Source organism: Lucilia sericata, unplaced genomic scaffold (assembly GCF_015586225.1).
Source record: "Lucilia sericata isolate MDLA Ls3-8-SP2 unplaced genomic scaffold, ASM1558622v1 Contig001429F_arrow, whole genome shotgun sequence".
NCBI classification, from domain to species: Eukaryota; Metazoa; Arthropoda; class Insecta; order Diptera; family Calliphoridae; genus Lucilia; species Lucilia sericata.
This window is the reverse complement of record NW_023995362.1, coordinates 43,800-59,683: the sequence shown is the minus strand read 5'-3', so window position 1 is coordinate 59,683 and position 15,884 is coordinate 43,800. Positions and strand designations below refer to the sequence as shown.

At 33.5% G+C, this 15,884-nt stretch overlaps 3 protein-coding genes across 6 annotated transcripts; all 3 read right to left on the bottom strand.

Annotated features, from left to right (window-relative positions):
- Positions 1-1,186: 1,186 nt before the first annotated feature.
- On the bottom strand, positions 1,187-4,179 carry LOC119611360 (modular serine protease-like). 3 transcript variants are annotated; one of them, XM_037966914.1, is made up of 6 exons: positions 4,034-4,179; positions 3,614-3,893; positions 3,041-3,558; positions 2,606-2,980; positions 2,400-2,550; positions 1,187-1,783 (listed from the first exon to the last, which is right to left on the bottom strand). In XM_037966914.1, exons 1-6 carry the CDS (start codon positions 4,098-4,100, stop codon positions 1,258-1,260), a joined length of 1,917 nt encoding a protein of 638 aa, XP_037822842.1. In that variant the 5' UTR covers positions 4,101-4,179; the 3' UTR covers positions 1,187-1,257. The 3 variants fall into 3 exon arrangements, with proteins under 3 accessions (XP_037822842.1, XP_037822843.1, XP_037822844.1); XM_037966916.1 differs by having other exon boundaries at positions 1,664-1,783; positions 2,426-2,550; XM_037966915.1 differs by lacking the exon at positions 4,034-4,179 and having other exon boundaries at positions 3,041-3,523.
- A 1,220-nt stretch (positions 4,180-5,399) lies between these two features.
- LOC119611361 (modular serine protease-like) lies at positions 5,400-7,955 on the bottom strand. Its single transcript, XM_037966917.1, is given in 7 exon segments — positions 5,400-6,056; positions 6,191-6,341; positions 6,398-6,772; positions 6,833-7,196; positions 7,199-7,349; positions 7,405-7,681; positions 7,813-7,955. Coding segments are annotated over 7 exon segments (1,902 nt in total). The 5' UTR covers positions 7,871-7,955; the 3' UTR covers positions 5,400-5,530.
- A 1,686-nt stretch (positions 7,956-9,641) lies between these two features.
- LOC119611357 (modular serine protease-like) lies at positions 9,642-13,915 on the bottom strand. 2 transcript variants are annotated; one of them, XM_037966909.1, is made up of 6 exons: positions 13,595-13,915; positions 11,662-11,941; positions 11,060-11,589; positions 10,623-10,997; positions 10,411-10,561; positions 9,642-10,251 (listed from the first exon to the last, which is right to left on the bottom strand). In XM_037966909.1, the coding sequence occupies exons 1-6, from the start codon at positions 13,671-13,673 to the stop codon at positions 9,729-9,731; spliced, it is 1,938 nt and encodes a 645-aa protein (XP_037822837.1). In that variant the 5' UTR covers positions 13,674-13,915; the 3' UTR covers positions 9,642-9,728. The 2 variants fall into 2 exon arrangements, with proteins under 2 accessions (XP_037822837.1, XP_037822838.1); XM_037966910.1 differs by having other exon boundaries at positions 11,662-11,925.
- Positions 13,916-15,884: the final 1,969 nt, after the last annotated feature.

Sequence of the window (15,884 nt, the reverse complement as noted above, 5' to 3'; positions counted from 1 at the left end):
GAGCTAGGGTCAAATGAGGCCGTATCATCAAAAAATACATCAGGGTCATGAAGGCTAGTATAGAACTTGGCTTTGCAGCTTTTTGTCGAGATACGAGTATATTAAACATAATTATGAACTTAAAAGCCCTATTCGGCGGGTTCAGTTGTATGGGGGCTAGGTCAAGTATTGGACCGATGTTACCCATTTTCAATAGGATCCGTCTCTAGTACAATAGAAGATCATGCAAAATTTTATAGAATTATCTTCAAAATTGCTGTAGTTTGATTACAAGGTTTACACGGACGGACGGACAGACGGACGGACATAGCTTAATCGACTCAGAAAATGATTCTGAGCCGATTGGTATACTTTAAGGTGGGTATAGGACCAATATTATTGTGCATAACAAAAATCAGCACAAACCCAATATACCCTCCCCACTAAAGTGGTGTAGGGTATAAAAACGAAGTGAATAAATAAATTTATATGTGCTATGTGTATGGAATCATACCACTTTAAAAAATAAAAGGTTTAAATATGTATAAAATTAGCTCTGCGGAATTTAGTTTTGCATGAGTCGAAAATAAAATAAGATCGTAATTTTCAAGTTAATGAAAATTATGGCTCAAAAAAAGAAAATAAAAACAGTTTTTGAAACAAATCCCGGGATTTATTTTGAAAAATCCCGGGTTTCGGGATATTCTAATCCCGAAAGAATCCCGGGATTTATTTTCCAAATCCCGGGATTCGAGATTTGCCAATCCCGAAAAATCCCGGGATTTTCGGGATCGGGATTTCGGGATTGGCATCCCTAGTCCGAACGGAAAGAGTTAGAATTTGTTTGGTATTTAAAATATGCAATAACTATACACGTTTTCCATTCACCAAATTTTATGAGTATCTGTCAACATTTTCCCCCAGTCTGGATCAGAAAATTAGTTTTTTGTCAATAAATTTCTTAAAAATATCGGAGGAACTCTATTCTCTTAACTGGTCGGCCACAACCGACTATAATTTCTTACTTGTTTTCTATAAACAGCTCTTAGAACCATTTTTCTTGAAACAACGTTATTTGGATTATGCAAATCTTGTAGTAAATGAGCTAAATCAAGATAAAGGGATTTAGTTTCATCTTCTAAATGGTCTACTTTCTAATAATATCTCACATTAACACTTCCCAAAATAAAAAAACGATATATATATTAAAATTACTTTTATTGCAAAACACTAAGTATAATTTCACTTGTAAGTTAAATTCATTTAACTACATAATACTTAAAATAAAGTTTCGTCTTCTTTCATAGCTTCAAATAATTTTGTCTTAAATTCCGAAGACATATAGTGGATATTTGTTACTGCAGCAAAAGCATCATCATCGTTTCGTGTACAATAATTCATAGTAGTCGGTAAATTACTAATTACGCCCAAGAGCCTATATATAATTTCGTTGTCATCTGGATTCCGGTGTTCAACAAAAAATCCAGAACCACTATCACCACGACATACTGCAGCGCGTTCTTCATTGATAATACAAAATTTATCATCTGCTATGCGCAATTCAGGTGGACTTTTATCATAACATTCATGATAGGATAATGTTATCATCCGAATTCTTTCCAATTGAGTGTTTAGGCCAAAAGTGGTAATGAAACCTTTTTGATTAGAGATCATATATTTTGATGCGGTATTGAGACTTTCTATTGCCATGCAGACCGGTGCAATTGTTAGTACGTATCGAAGGGCACTTTTTAGTTTTAAAAAAGCTATATCGTCCCTTTCACCACCATCTCTACCTTTATAACTATAAGAAACAAATTTTATTAATTTAAATAAAAATTTATATCATAATAATTATGTATGTAACTTGTAAAAAGTTTGTCCGATTCTTATGAAATTTCACATACGTAAAGAGGAAGCGTTGACGAGTTTAGGTTTTGAGGACCTCATGGGCCTACCAGGGACGTAGTCAGAGGTCCGCAAAGTAGGACACATAGGGTATGTAAAATGTTGTAAGGATATCATTATTTGGTAATGAGTAATATACGTTTATGTTATTTTTAGAAGGGGACCTTGTATGGGAGCCACGGCCAATTATGAACCGATCGAGGCAGACTAAATGGGTCAAATGAGGTCCGATCATTGATTATACTAATTTCCGGCAGAATCATTTATAACCGATCATTATAACACCTAGCGCCTATGTCCTATATATGGCCTGGGACCGAATGGGTCTTGGAATAATCAATACTGCATGATATCATATGATCTGCCCTGGGCCATTTCTTACTTCTTTAATGTTTTATATTGTTTGAAAACAATCCGTTGCCAATATCACGAAACCGAAAATTTTTCCTATATATTTAAGTTATAGTCGAGTACTTTCCAAATTGTAGAAGTTATTATACAGTTAAACATACTCTGATGGTATGTGTATTTCTTCCACCTGTACTATCTGCGAGTAGCTACTCTGCTCCGCTGTAAAATTGCTCGTAGTTCTGCCAGCAATAATTTGATATTCCGTATAATTTCTCAATGTTAAAGTCGACACATCCCAAAAGCAATGTGCGGCTGAAAGAAAGTTAATATAAGCATAGGTATACCTTTAGTGATCAATTTAATAAACCTGTTATGATAATACGAGGCGAAACAATAGATCCACTACAAATGAAGTTGTATTTAATATTATTATGTTCATGTATAGACACATGCCAGGGTGCTGAGCTAGATTTTATGCGAATGACACGCGTAGACAAGGGGAAAATAATAGAAGATACTCTGCCGCAACTGTGAACGCAAGGATGGGGAGGTTCATCGTAACTGCCATCTGATAAACATTGTATTAACTGTGGAACTTTCGGTTTACGAGTGTAACCAAAGTTACAATTAAGTTGAATTTCAGTACCAGGAGGAATTTTTTTAGGACACTCCCCTAAACGTGTTCTATAGTTACAAACAGCATGTATAGAAAGTCCGCTTAAGAGTGTACCATCACAGTAGGCTAAATAGAATGGGGAACTGTGTTAGAAAACAAATTATCAATATCTAAAGAAAGACTTACCCTCACAGGAAGGAAAATCAAAATCCCATTTACCATTCTGGCACAAAAGACTGGTTTGACCTTTTAGCGTATATTTGTTCTGGCATTCGATATGTATGACTTCAAAATCATCCACAAAGGATCCTATTGGAATAGTTTCATTTAGAGGATGTAGTTTAAATATCAAATCCTGCAGTTCTGTTATATTTGGTATAATGCATTGAGCGGATGTTGGTAAGGCTATGGGTGCTGGCTTTGGTTTTGGAGTCGGTGTTACAGCAGTTTCATTATTGATCTTTCGTGGTGTAGTACACAACTGCCAGGCCTCGTCTGAACCATCAGCACATTCTTTTATACCATTACATTTAGAATTACGGCTAATACATGCACCATAACCACATGTAAAACCAACACAATGAAAATTTATACATAACTCCAGGGATTCATCGGAACCATCTTTGCAGTCTACACGACCATTACAAAGATCAATTGAATTTATGCATTCTTTAGAATTCACACATTGTATTTCAGTAGCAAAACTATAAATGTTTAAGATAAATGTATACACATATTAGTTATAATTCTCCCACTTACCAGACACCTTGAAAATCTGAATCATCTTTTTGAATACATATCAATTCATCCGAGTTGTCAGCACAATCTTGCACACCATTGCATTTAGCCTTGCCGTCTATGCAAGCTCCGTATGTACAACGAAAAGTAGAATTCTGACAGATATCATGAAACTGTATACAATTCTCTGCAATTTCATCCGATCGATCACTACAATCCACTTTACCGTCACACAATTTATTATCGGATATACACTGGCCATTGTCACATGACCAGTCACTGCTGTTACATTGGGAATGGGCTAATGTAAATATACAAAATGTTACTTAAAATATCGGAAAACCTACATATATATATATCCTAACTAATTATATGATATTGATTGTTGTTAATTGAAATTAAGATCATACAAGTTTTAATGATCATCTTTTTTTCTCTTACCACAATTGAATTTCACAAAAGATAATGAAATTAAAAAAATTATTTGTATTTTGAAATTATTGAACATTTTTAAAAATGATTTATATTTATTTCAATTTATATACACTTGACCCAAACAATGAAATAAAATGTATATGTTGGACTTATAAGCAACTTTTAAAAACTGATTACTTTTCAATTAAAAGCTGTTATTTTAATATATTGAGAACTTTTTGATTACAGAGGTATTGATTTTTGCTCAATTGATTATTTTAAATTTGAACTGTTATCATATGAAATCATTTGTATTAGTAAAACATTTAAATATTAATCTCAATCTTAATACAAGTCGGTTCAAGTCCCATTAGCTCTCTAATCATGTAAAATGTGTATTTAAACTACAGGTTGAAGATTTTAAAAGACCTGCATGAAACCTAACCTAACATATTTATAAATATATATCAATCTTAATACAAGTCGGTTCAAGTCCCATTAGCTCTCTAATCATGTAAAATGTGTATTTAAACTACAGGTTGAAGATTTTAAAAGACCTGCATGAAACCTAACCTAACATATTTATAAAAATATATTGAATATATTAGCGTCCTATTTAACGAACATTATGCTCTAATGAGTTAATTTGCTAATATGGCCAAAAATGGTAAATTTACAGTTTTTAGGGCACTATTTTAGCGTTGCTCAATCCATTCAAAAAGTATACTTTGGTCTATGGCTTAAAAATTTGTTGGTCTGTGTAATCTTAATTAAAAAATAATCTAAGTTCTCCTTTTGATCACTTCTTTTAAATTTCTTTGAAATTTAGCAATTTTTAATTATACGAGCAGTTGTTAATCGACGCAAATTAATGGACTGAATACCACTCTCCACTGTGGTAGTATTGGTTATGCAATCTCAACTGTCTTATCACATACTGCATTCGAAATCCTCGTCATAATATTTAAATTAAAATCAACAAACATTTCTAAGAATGCACAGTGGGCAGATTCTATATATATTTTGGAATTAAATCTCGGATTTCTAAACGGCTTATCTAATCGAAATAAAATTTAATATGGGCGTTGCCTAGGAGTTTTTGAAGCTAAACCTCATACTTGCTCCAGGGGCGGAGCTATGGGTGTTGAAAATAGGGAACCTTTTTTCCACTATTTCCCTTGTTTTTCATCTGAATTTAAAGAAATGTGGACACTATGGGCAAAATTATAAATTTTTCCATTATTTTACTTTTCAGTTTCTGGCAATTACGGAATTCTTTCTGACATTATGATTCTTTTTTTTTACATTTTTTCAAAATTTTTATCAATATCGTAAATAATTTGACACACATTTATTTATGTTTTATTTAGAGAAGTCAATTTTCGATCCTCGTCTTCCTTTAATAAATTTTTTAAATATGTATCTCCCTTAATTTTAAGATTAGTTTCCTAAATATAAATATTATCTTTATTGCAAAATCGAATTATCATTTTCACTTACATCCTAATATTATTCAACTCATACTTAAAATAAAGTTTGATCTTCGGTAATAGCATTTGCTAATTTTATCTTAAATTCGGAAGCCATATAGTTAATATTTGTAATAGCAACATAAGCCTTATCATCGTCTCGTGTACAATCATTCTTAGTAGTCGGATAATTACTTATAACGCCCAATAGTGTGTATATAGTTTCGTTGCCATCTGGATTACGATTTTGAATAACAAATCCTGCACCACTATCACCACGACATACTGCAGCGCCTTCTTTATTGATAATACAAAATTTATCATCTGCTAATGGGGAATCAAGTGGACTTTTATCATAACATTCATGATAGGATAATGTTATCATTCGAAGTCTTTGCAATTGAGTGTTTAGGCCAAAAGTAGTAATGAAACCTATACGATTAGAGATCATATATTTTGATGTGATATTGTAAATTTCTTTTGGCATACAGATCGGTGCAATGGTTAGTGAATATCTAAGGGCAGTTTCTAGTTTTAAAAAAGCTATATCGTCTTTTTGATGTCCAATTACACCGTTATAACTGTAACAAAAAAATATATGTACATTAAATTAAATGCTATAAAAGGAGCTATAATTTGATCATTTGAAGCACCAACGCCCACTTACTTCATATAGCTGGTAGTAAGGGGGTTATATGTAGTAACGATAACTTACCCTGATGGTATGTGTATTTTCTCCACCTGTACTATCTGCGAGAAATCATTCTGTTCCGTTGTAAAATTACTCGTACTTCGGCCAGCAATAATTTGATATTCCTTATAATTTCTCAATGTCAAAGTCGATTCATCCCAAAAGCAATGTGCGGCTGAAAGAACCTTAAAATAAATACGGTCCTACCTTTAATTAAATCTATTCAACAACCTGTTATGATAATACGAGGCGAAACAATAGATCCACTACAAATGAAGTTGTAATTAATACTATTATATTCATGTATAGATACATGCCATGGAGCTGAGATGGATATAATGGGAATACCATGTTTAGATAAGGATACAGAGGAGGTAGCAATTCTGCCACAACTGTGAACGCAAGACTGAGGCCTTTTATCGAAAATGCCATCTGGTAAACATTTTATGTACTGTGAAAATTTTGGATTACGAGTGTAACCAAAGTTACAATTAAGGCGAATTTCAGTACCAGGTGGAATTCTTTTGGGACACTCCTCAAAATGTGTTATATAATTACATACAGCACGAACAGAAAGACCGTGCAAAAGTGTACCATCACAATGGCCTAAATGAAATGGGGAACAAGGTTATAGAGCAAATTATCAATATCAAAAGAAAGACTTACGCTCACAGGAAGGAAAATCAAAATTCCATTTACCATTTTGACACAAACGACTGGTTTGACCTCTTAAAGCATATTTGTTCTGGCATTCGATATGTATGACTTCGCAATCATCCACAAATGATCCTATGGGAATAGTTTCATTTTGAGGATGTAGTTTAAATATCAAATCCTGTAGTTCTGTTATATTTGGTATAATGCATTGAACGGATGTTGGTAAGGCTATGGGTGCTGGCTTTGGTTTTGGAGTCGGTGTTACAGCAGTTTCATAATTGATCTTACGTGGTGTAGTACACAACTGCCAGGCCTCGTCTGAACCATCAGCACATTCTTTTATACCATTACATTTAGCATTAAGGCTAATACATTAAGGCTAATACATGTAAAACCAACACAACGAAAATTTATACATAACTCCAGGGATTCATCGGAACCATCTTTGCAGTCTACACGACCATTACAAAGATCAATTGAATTTATGCATTCTTTAGAATTCACACATTGTATTTCAGTAGCAAAGCTGTAAATATTTAAAATAAAAGCATACACATATTAGTTATAATTCTCCCACTTACCAGACACCTTGAAAATCTGAATCTTTTTGAATACATATCAATTCATCCGAGTTGTCAGCACAATCTTGCACACCATTGCATTTAGCCTTGCCGTCTATGCAAGCTCCGTATGTACAACGAAAAGTAGAATTCTGACAGATAACATGAAACTGTATACAATTCTCTGCAATTTCATCCGATCGATCACCACAATCCACTTTACCGTCACACAATTTATTATCGGATATACACTGGCCATTGTCACATGACCAGTCACTGTTGCTACATTGGGAATGGACTAATGTAAATGTACAAAATGTTACTTAAAATATCAGAAAACCTATATACTAAGTAATTATATGATTTTGATTGTTGTTAATTGAAATTGGGATCATAAACAAATTTAAATGATAATAATTTTTCTCTTACCACAGTTCACAAAAGATAGTGAAATTAAAATTAATTGTATTTTGAAATCATTGAACATTTTTAAAAATAATTTTTATTTATTTCAATTTATATTTAAACACTTGACCCAAACAGTAAAATAAACTCTATATGTTGAACTAATAAGCAACTCTTAAAAACTGATTTCTTTCCAATTGAAAACTGTTATTTTAATATATTGAGAACAGTATCTGATTAAAGAGACATTGATTTTCGCTCAATTGATTAATTTAAATTTGAACTGTTATCATATGAAATCATTTGTATTAGTAACACACTTAAATATTAATCTCAATCTTAATACCAGTCGGTTCAGATACACTTTCTCCGATCCACCCGATCATCTCTCTATCCATGTAAAATTTGTAATCATAATTTGAAGTTTCTAAAACACTGGGATGGAAACTTATTGAAAACATGTGAAGGTCTACACTAATATTGCGATATGAAGTATAGCTGAAATAAAGAACCAATATCATCCTGGTTCAATACCAAACAAATCTAATTGACAGAGAATATAAATAGATATCTTCAAACTACTATCTCTTACCGTTTAAATCCTATCGAGAATATTTCGATGTCTTACAAAGGAAATAGCAATATCAATGGGTATAAAAAGCGCTAATCGATTTTCAAATAATAAAATTGGCTACATCGTCCTAACCTAAAAGTAGATAAAAATCCTTTAAAAAATCCTAAAAACACAACGCAATATTGGTCTACGATCCAGAAAAGTATATATATTCTTGGTCCTCATTAGATTCTAAGACGATCCGTCCGTCTGTTGAAAACACGATAGAGTCCGAACGGAAAAGGAGAGGGCAAGATCGGTTCACGATTTCACCTGTCCCCCAGTATACAGTTCATACAGTCATAACTGGCTTGAAAAGACCAATACAGAGATCAAATTCGACATAAACAAGTTTTAGAAGTACAGAAATCTCTCTCTCCCATATAAGACCCACCAGAAAATGACTTTAACGCTCATTACGGACTCAAAATTCTACTTTGGCGAAATTCACAATACAAATGTTTAACGGGAATCTCTGTACCAAGTTTTATAATTGACCCTACCAGCCATAAAAGGCCCCCTTTAGAAAATTACTTTAAAGCTCATAGCTGGAATAAAAGTACCTGAATATTGATGAAATTTTAAATAAACAAGTTTTATATTAACTACAAACTGTCTGCCAACTTTTATGAATATAGGTTCATTTTGGACCCTACCACCCATATGAGGTCCACATCACAAAATTACTCTAACGCGTATATCTGGCCTGTCTAGCGATTAAACTTAACATAGAAAAGTTTTATAAGAACCGAATTCTCTATACCAAATTTTATGAGAATCGATCCATAATTAATCCTACCCCCATATAAGGTCCCCCTCAGAAAATATCTCATTACGGGATCAGAAATACTACTTTTGCAATGAAATACACAATAAACAAGTTTTGGGGGAAACAAAATCACTCAAGTATTATGTGGATCGGTCCATAATTTACACCCGATATAAGGCCTCCTTCGAGAAATGGCTTTAAAGTTAAATGCAACGAAATTTGACATAAATGTGTGTTATATTAACCGAAATCTCTTTACTAAGTTCTTGGAGGAGGGTCCATAATTGACCCTACCTCTAATTCGATATAAGCAAGTTTTATATGAACAATTCGAAAAAGTAATTACTTCTTTAATTTTGAAGAGCTGGATTCATAACTAACCAAATCTCTTATTCCAGAAATCACCCTCACGTTGAAACTAATCTAATAAAAAAGTCCATATATAGAGCCAACATCAAAAATCAATAGTTAAATAAATATAGAAAAAAATGTTAAAATTATCTTTATTGCACAATCTAATTAAAATTTACACTTATAAACAAAATTCTTCACTAATACTTAAAATAATGGTCGATCTTCGTTTATAGCATCAAATAATTTTTTCTTAAATTCCGAAGTCATATAGTGAATGTTTGTAATTGCAACATAAGCATCATCATCAACAAGTGTACAATCATTCCTAGTGGTCGGCGTATTACTTATTACACCCAATAGTCTGTATATAATTTCATTGTCTAAATTTCGGTTTTCGGTAAAAAATCCTGCACCACTATCACCGCGACACACTGAAGCGCCTTCTTTATTGATAATACAAAATTTATCATCTGCTATGGGGGCATCGTTTACACTTTTTTTATAACATTCATTATAGTCTAACGTTAGCATGTTAAGTCTTTCCAAATGATTGTTTAGGCCAAAACCGGTCATAAAACCTGGTTGATTGGAGAGAATATAATTTGATGCAGAATTGCGAATTTGATTTGGCATACAAATTGAGGCTATAGTTTCTGAGAATCTGAGACCAGTTTTAAGTTTTAAAAATGCTATATCATCCCTTTGACGTCCATTTTTACCGCGATAACTGTAATGAGAGAAAATTTTAAAGTATATAATTGTGGAAATTATGATAAAGTCTTGAGCTTCTTTGATTCTATTATATATACTACTTGTTGAGAGGTTCTATAGGTATTCTCATGAAAAATATATGATTTCATTTATTTAAGTCTAAAATAATACTTACTCTACTGGAATATGTATTTCCTCCACCTGTACTACCTGCAAGTATTCATTTTGCTCCGTTGTATAATTACTCGTATTACTGCCGGCAATAATTTGATATTCCGTATAATTTCTCAATGTTAATGTTGGTTGATCCCAAAAACAATGTGCAGCTGAAAGTAAATCGGAATAAGTATTTAAGCTCTAGTAGTCTTCTCTTCATTAATAATTTACCTGTTACGATAACACGAGGCGATACGATGGATCCACTACAAATGTAATCATAATAAACACTATTATTTTCATGTATAGACACATGCCAGGGTGCTGTACTAGCTTTAATGGGAACGCCACGTTTAGACAGCGGTTCAGAGTTAGGAGAAACTCTGCCACAATGAAGTTCGCAAGGCAAGGGACTCTTGTCAAATGTACCGTCTGATAAACATTTTATATACTGTGGAACATCTGGATTACGTATAAAACCAAAGTTGCAATTAAGTTGAATTTCAGTACCAGGACGAATTCTTTTCGGGCAATCCTTAAAATGAGTTCTATAATCACAAACAGCACGCACAGAGAGACCGCGCAAAAGTGTACCATCACAATAGCCTAAATGATATTAGGAACCAAGGTTAGAGAGTAAATTATAAATATCCGTAGCCAAGACTTACCCACACAGGAAGGAAAATCAAAATTCCATTTACCATTTTGACACAAAAGACTGGATTGACCTCTTAAAGTATATTTGTTCTGGCATTCCATATGTATAATATCGAAATCATCCACAAATGATCCTATGGGAATCGTTCCATTTTCAGGATGTAATTTAAATACCAAATCCTGTAGTTGTGGTATATTTGGTATAATACATCTAGTAAATTGTGCGGGAGTAGGTGTGGGTGTTGGTTTTGGTATTGGGGTTGGTGTAACACCACCAATATTGTTAGTGGTCTTTCGTGGTGTATTACACAACTCCCAGGCTTCATCAGAACCATCAGCACATTCTTTTACACCATTGCATTTAGCATTGCCGCTAATACATGCACCATAGCCACATTGAAAACCATAGGATATACAACCAAAGTTGATGCACAACTCCAATGATTCATCGGAACCATCCTTGCAGTCTACACGACCGTTACAAAGATTAATTGAGTTTATACATTCTTTAGAATTCACACATTGAATTTCAGTATCCGAACTGTAAATTACATTCCAAATTAATCAAAAAACTAAAATATTATAATTTTTATAAATCTCCCCTACTTCTTACCAAATATTTTGAAAATCTGAATCATCTTTTTTAATACATATCAATTCATCCGAATTGTCAGCACAATCTTGCACACCATTACATCTTGTCTTTCCGTCTATACAAGCACCATACGCGCAACGAAAGGCATACTTTGGACAGGACTCATGAAACTGTATACAATTCTCGGCAATTTCGTCTGATCGATCACGACAATCCACTTTGCCGTCACACAATTTGTCATCGGGTATACACTGGCCATTATCACATGCCCAGTCATTGTAGCTACATTGGGAGCGGGCTAGTTAGTTATAAATAGAAGTTCAAATATCGGAAATTTTTGGTTCTCTAATTAGGTTTGTTTTTAATTGAAATTAGATTATGTAGAGAATGAGAATAAAGATTAAGGCTGTTGTAATGTAGTATCGAATATTAAGTGCAAGTACATGGACTCAAAAAAGTAAGAGATTTAAAAATATCAGCTCTCTTCTCTTGTGTAAACGGTTCTAGATATTCCACCCATTAAAATAATAGAAATGTATAATATATGAGGCGGAACTTATAACCAAACGGCTTCTAACTTGACAGTTAAAGGACGAGTAATCAAAATATACTGGACACATTGAAAGGTTATACACAAACATTGGACTTGCCCGATCTCATGCCAGACACATAATATGTCGGGAACCAGATAGAATGCGAAACCCAAAAGGCATCTTGGAATAATGAAAAAGAGGTCTGAGGTTAGTATGATGCTACGTATCTTGAGTGAACACACCAGATCATTGGCACAACTATACAAAATTGGACGCAATGATTCAGACGAATGTAGAGCCTGTGAAGAGGACTTTGAAACTCTGAATTACTTCTTTGCATTGACAGACTGTAGTCGAAATTAGATCCAAGAATCTTAGGAGTAACATTATTCGGGATACAATGTTCCTCACCAATACTTATAGAAAAATTCTTAGGGATTACGCCCAGGAAACTGAGTTTCTGAACATCGGACGATAATACCTACATTGATGACTATGTAAGGTTTTTGTTTTACCAGCAAACATTTGCTATGAAAAGCAGCTCATAACAGACCCGATAGTGGCCTAAGGTGTATTTCTTCGGATTTGATATAGTATACATCCTCCTATCAAACGTACCTAACTTAAAAGTCACACTTTGAAAGAACTTTTGATGTCATATTAGCGATTATCGAAGTATAAATTATTTTTTAAGTGTTCGTTGAAATTGCTTCAGCTTCTGTGGGTCTACAACCGATATTTTGATAAACGGAATCAATATACAACCGGTCTTTTTTAATGGTTAGTATTAAGATGAGAAGAAAAGATATGCAATTTCTTTTTAGAGCACGAATTCAAAAATTATTCCATTTATATAGTAGTATTTCGAAGAAGCACATTATAGATATATAAAAAATAATACTATTTTTAAACCATACTGATTATGTATTGATCATTCAATACGTATTTTGATACTTGGGGTCTGAAGTTATCTCACACTTATAAGTGGGTATTTTATTCTCATTCTCCCTACATTTTTAAATTTCTCTTGCCATTTTTTACTCTCTGTTTATGTGTTTTGCACGATACTGCCAGATAAATTATTAAAATATCAAAAAAACCATAACTTTTAAGAAAATTATATAAACTGACCTTAAAGATCTCGTTATCAAATCTAATACAGATTTTAGGCTTTATTTAAAATCAATTTTAAAATTTATCAAAAATAGTTTGTTAAATTTTTAATGTTTTAATTAGTTTAAACATTATCTGTTTATTTCTAAAGATGTTTAAAATCTTTTAAAAATCTGGCAACATCTTGTAACAAAAATCATCTGTTTGTCACAATAAACAAATCGCTGGCAGGAAAAGTGCACGGGGCTTTACAATTAAGCTTTTTTTCGTTGGGCATTTCCAATAAATCTTGTCTTATCACTTACCGCCATAAAAATTCGTTAAACATAATGAGATCACAATTATTTGTATGAAATATTGATAAACATTTTTAGAAATTCTCATTACTAAAATTCTATAAATTAAGTTTTGTTTGTTAATAATAATAAAAACGACTCAAACTTAAACCGCAACAAAAACAACAGCCAAAATACATGTAGTACGAGTACTTGATATGTAGTATATAAATTTTGTTGTTTTTATTAAGTATTTTCAAGATCTTTGTGTGTTTTTTTTTATTGGCGTTCCATAAACGCTTTAATAAATCCCCGCTTTTAAGTTGTCTCGACGAGCATCTCTTTGAAACTGATTTTATTTAATTCAATACAAAGAACTTGTTTGAGAGTATGTATCTCACTCTCAACAAGTTCTTGGCGATCTTTTTTATTTTTAAAATTTAAATATTCATAAGTATCTCAGTTTCAAGATTTAAGAGTGTGTCGATTTAAGAGAAACCAAATTATGCTATAATAATTTTTTTTTTTTTTATTTTGTTTAGGAAATTAACAAAATAACTAAATATTTTATTGCTTTTTAATAATAAAACAAATCAAGATATTTTTTATAATTTTTATTACAAACTTTCGTGTATTAATCCTGTTTTGTATATATATCAGGGTTGTAAAATATAGAGCTATTGCAATTACTTACCATATTATTTTATCTTATCTGAAGTGAAATAAAATTCTACTTTTTATTTTAAACCTTTGAAGTTTTCTGGAACTTGTTCTACAAGATCTGTTCAGTGATATTTGTTTCCAATTGTTAAGATTGGGATCATTTTGGTAAAACAGTTGGTTTAGCCTTCATGTTGGGTTGCATCGTAGTGCATGAACCAAAGACGAAGTGCTTTTCATGAACACTTTGCTCAAGTACTCAATCTATCTAATTTTTGACCATTGCTGCGCCGTTTCTTAACTTCCGAGTGGCGAAAAAATCACTTCCGTTTACAACCACACAGATGTGATGACCTAATCGTTAGACCGGAACACGAATCTATCAGTAGTGGTAAATCTAATATCACTTGTATAAGTTACCCTACGTCCATCACAATTCAACTCAGCACATTTCATATTCAACCGACACTTTCATTGAGAAAAACATATGACACACATATCGCGTATAATAATCGCATAACACCAACTCATTTTCAACGCTTAGTCCCACCCACTTTATAGTGCATCAATACTTTAACTCACATTCTCTTCCGGGCTCCCGGTAGGGACCTCTCCAATAACCGGGACAAGACAAAATCCGAAACTCTGAACTGTATGCTTTCGGTTCCCGTGGTACCACATTATGTGGTTTTGGGTTCCGACCCCATTTCAAATCATTCCAAGGAAAGACCGAGGATATATTTTATCATCACCTTCTCCAGGGGCTGTTGGCGAAAAAACAGGGGCCTTCCTGGCAGTAGTTCACTGTGCACAAACAGTCAAGGAAAATGTCGTAGTGCTTTACGTGAACGCCTGCCCTGAGAGCCTTATTTCACGGTGGTCTTTTTCAACCACTGGCTGAGCTTTTGCAACGACTCACCACCGCCCCATTGTGCTTCTTACACAACGGTGTCAATTTACGTATATGGAATTTCCAGTCCAGTATACGTGCACTTTGCTCGAGCTATCTAATCTATTGCCATAGTAGTCCCGTTGGGGAAGAACAGGTGTCATGAGCAAGCTCAATCTAAGCCAGACAATGGAAAACCTTATATGTCGCCCAACCACACTACTGAGATGGATCTGTTGATTCGGCAACAGCATCTAAGGGGAGTAATTGGTAGTCCGAAACACAGATCATTTCAATTGACAACATCTTATTAATCCACAGTCATGTTTTGTGTTTCGTACCGCTTCCAGATTCTAGAACAGAAACTTATGCCGTAAATTTATATATCATGTGTATCAATCTTTTAACCATGCACCCCCTTCCTGCTAATTTAGGTTTAAACCACAGCCACTACGTAGATCCCGAAGGAACCTCAACCAACTGACCAGCCAAGAAACTATCCTGTGGCAACTGGCCACCCGTAGTACCAGATTATGTGGTGCTTTGGTTAGACCCCATGTCAAATCATATCAAGGACGAGGAATGAAGTGTCCCTGCAGACTAGAGGTACTGGTAGCACCTCATAACCCCGGGATTGCAATACACCAAGATGCAGGTCATACATCAAAGAAACATACCCCGAGGTGAACAGTCAAGTAGAGTCGAAAGCATTTCCTTTTGAAATGTTGAATATGAAATAATTGTCAAGGAATCTGTTTCTATTGACGGATG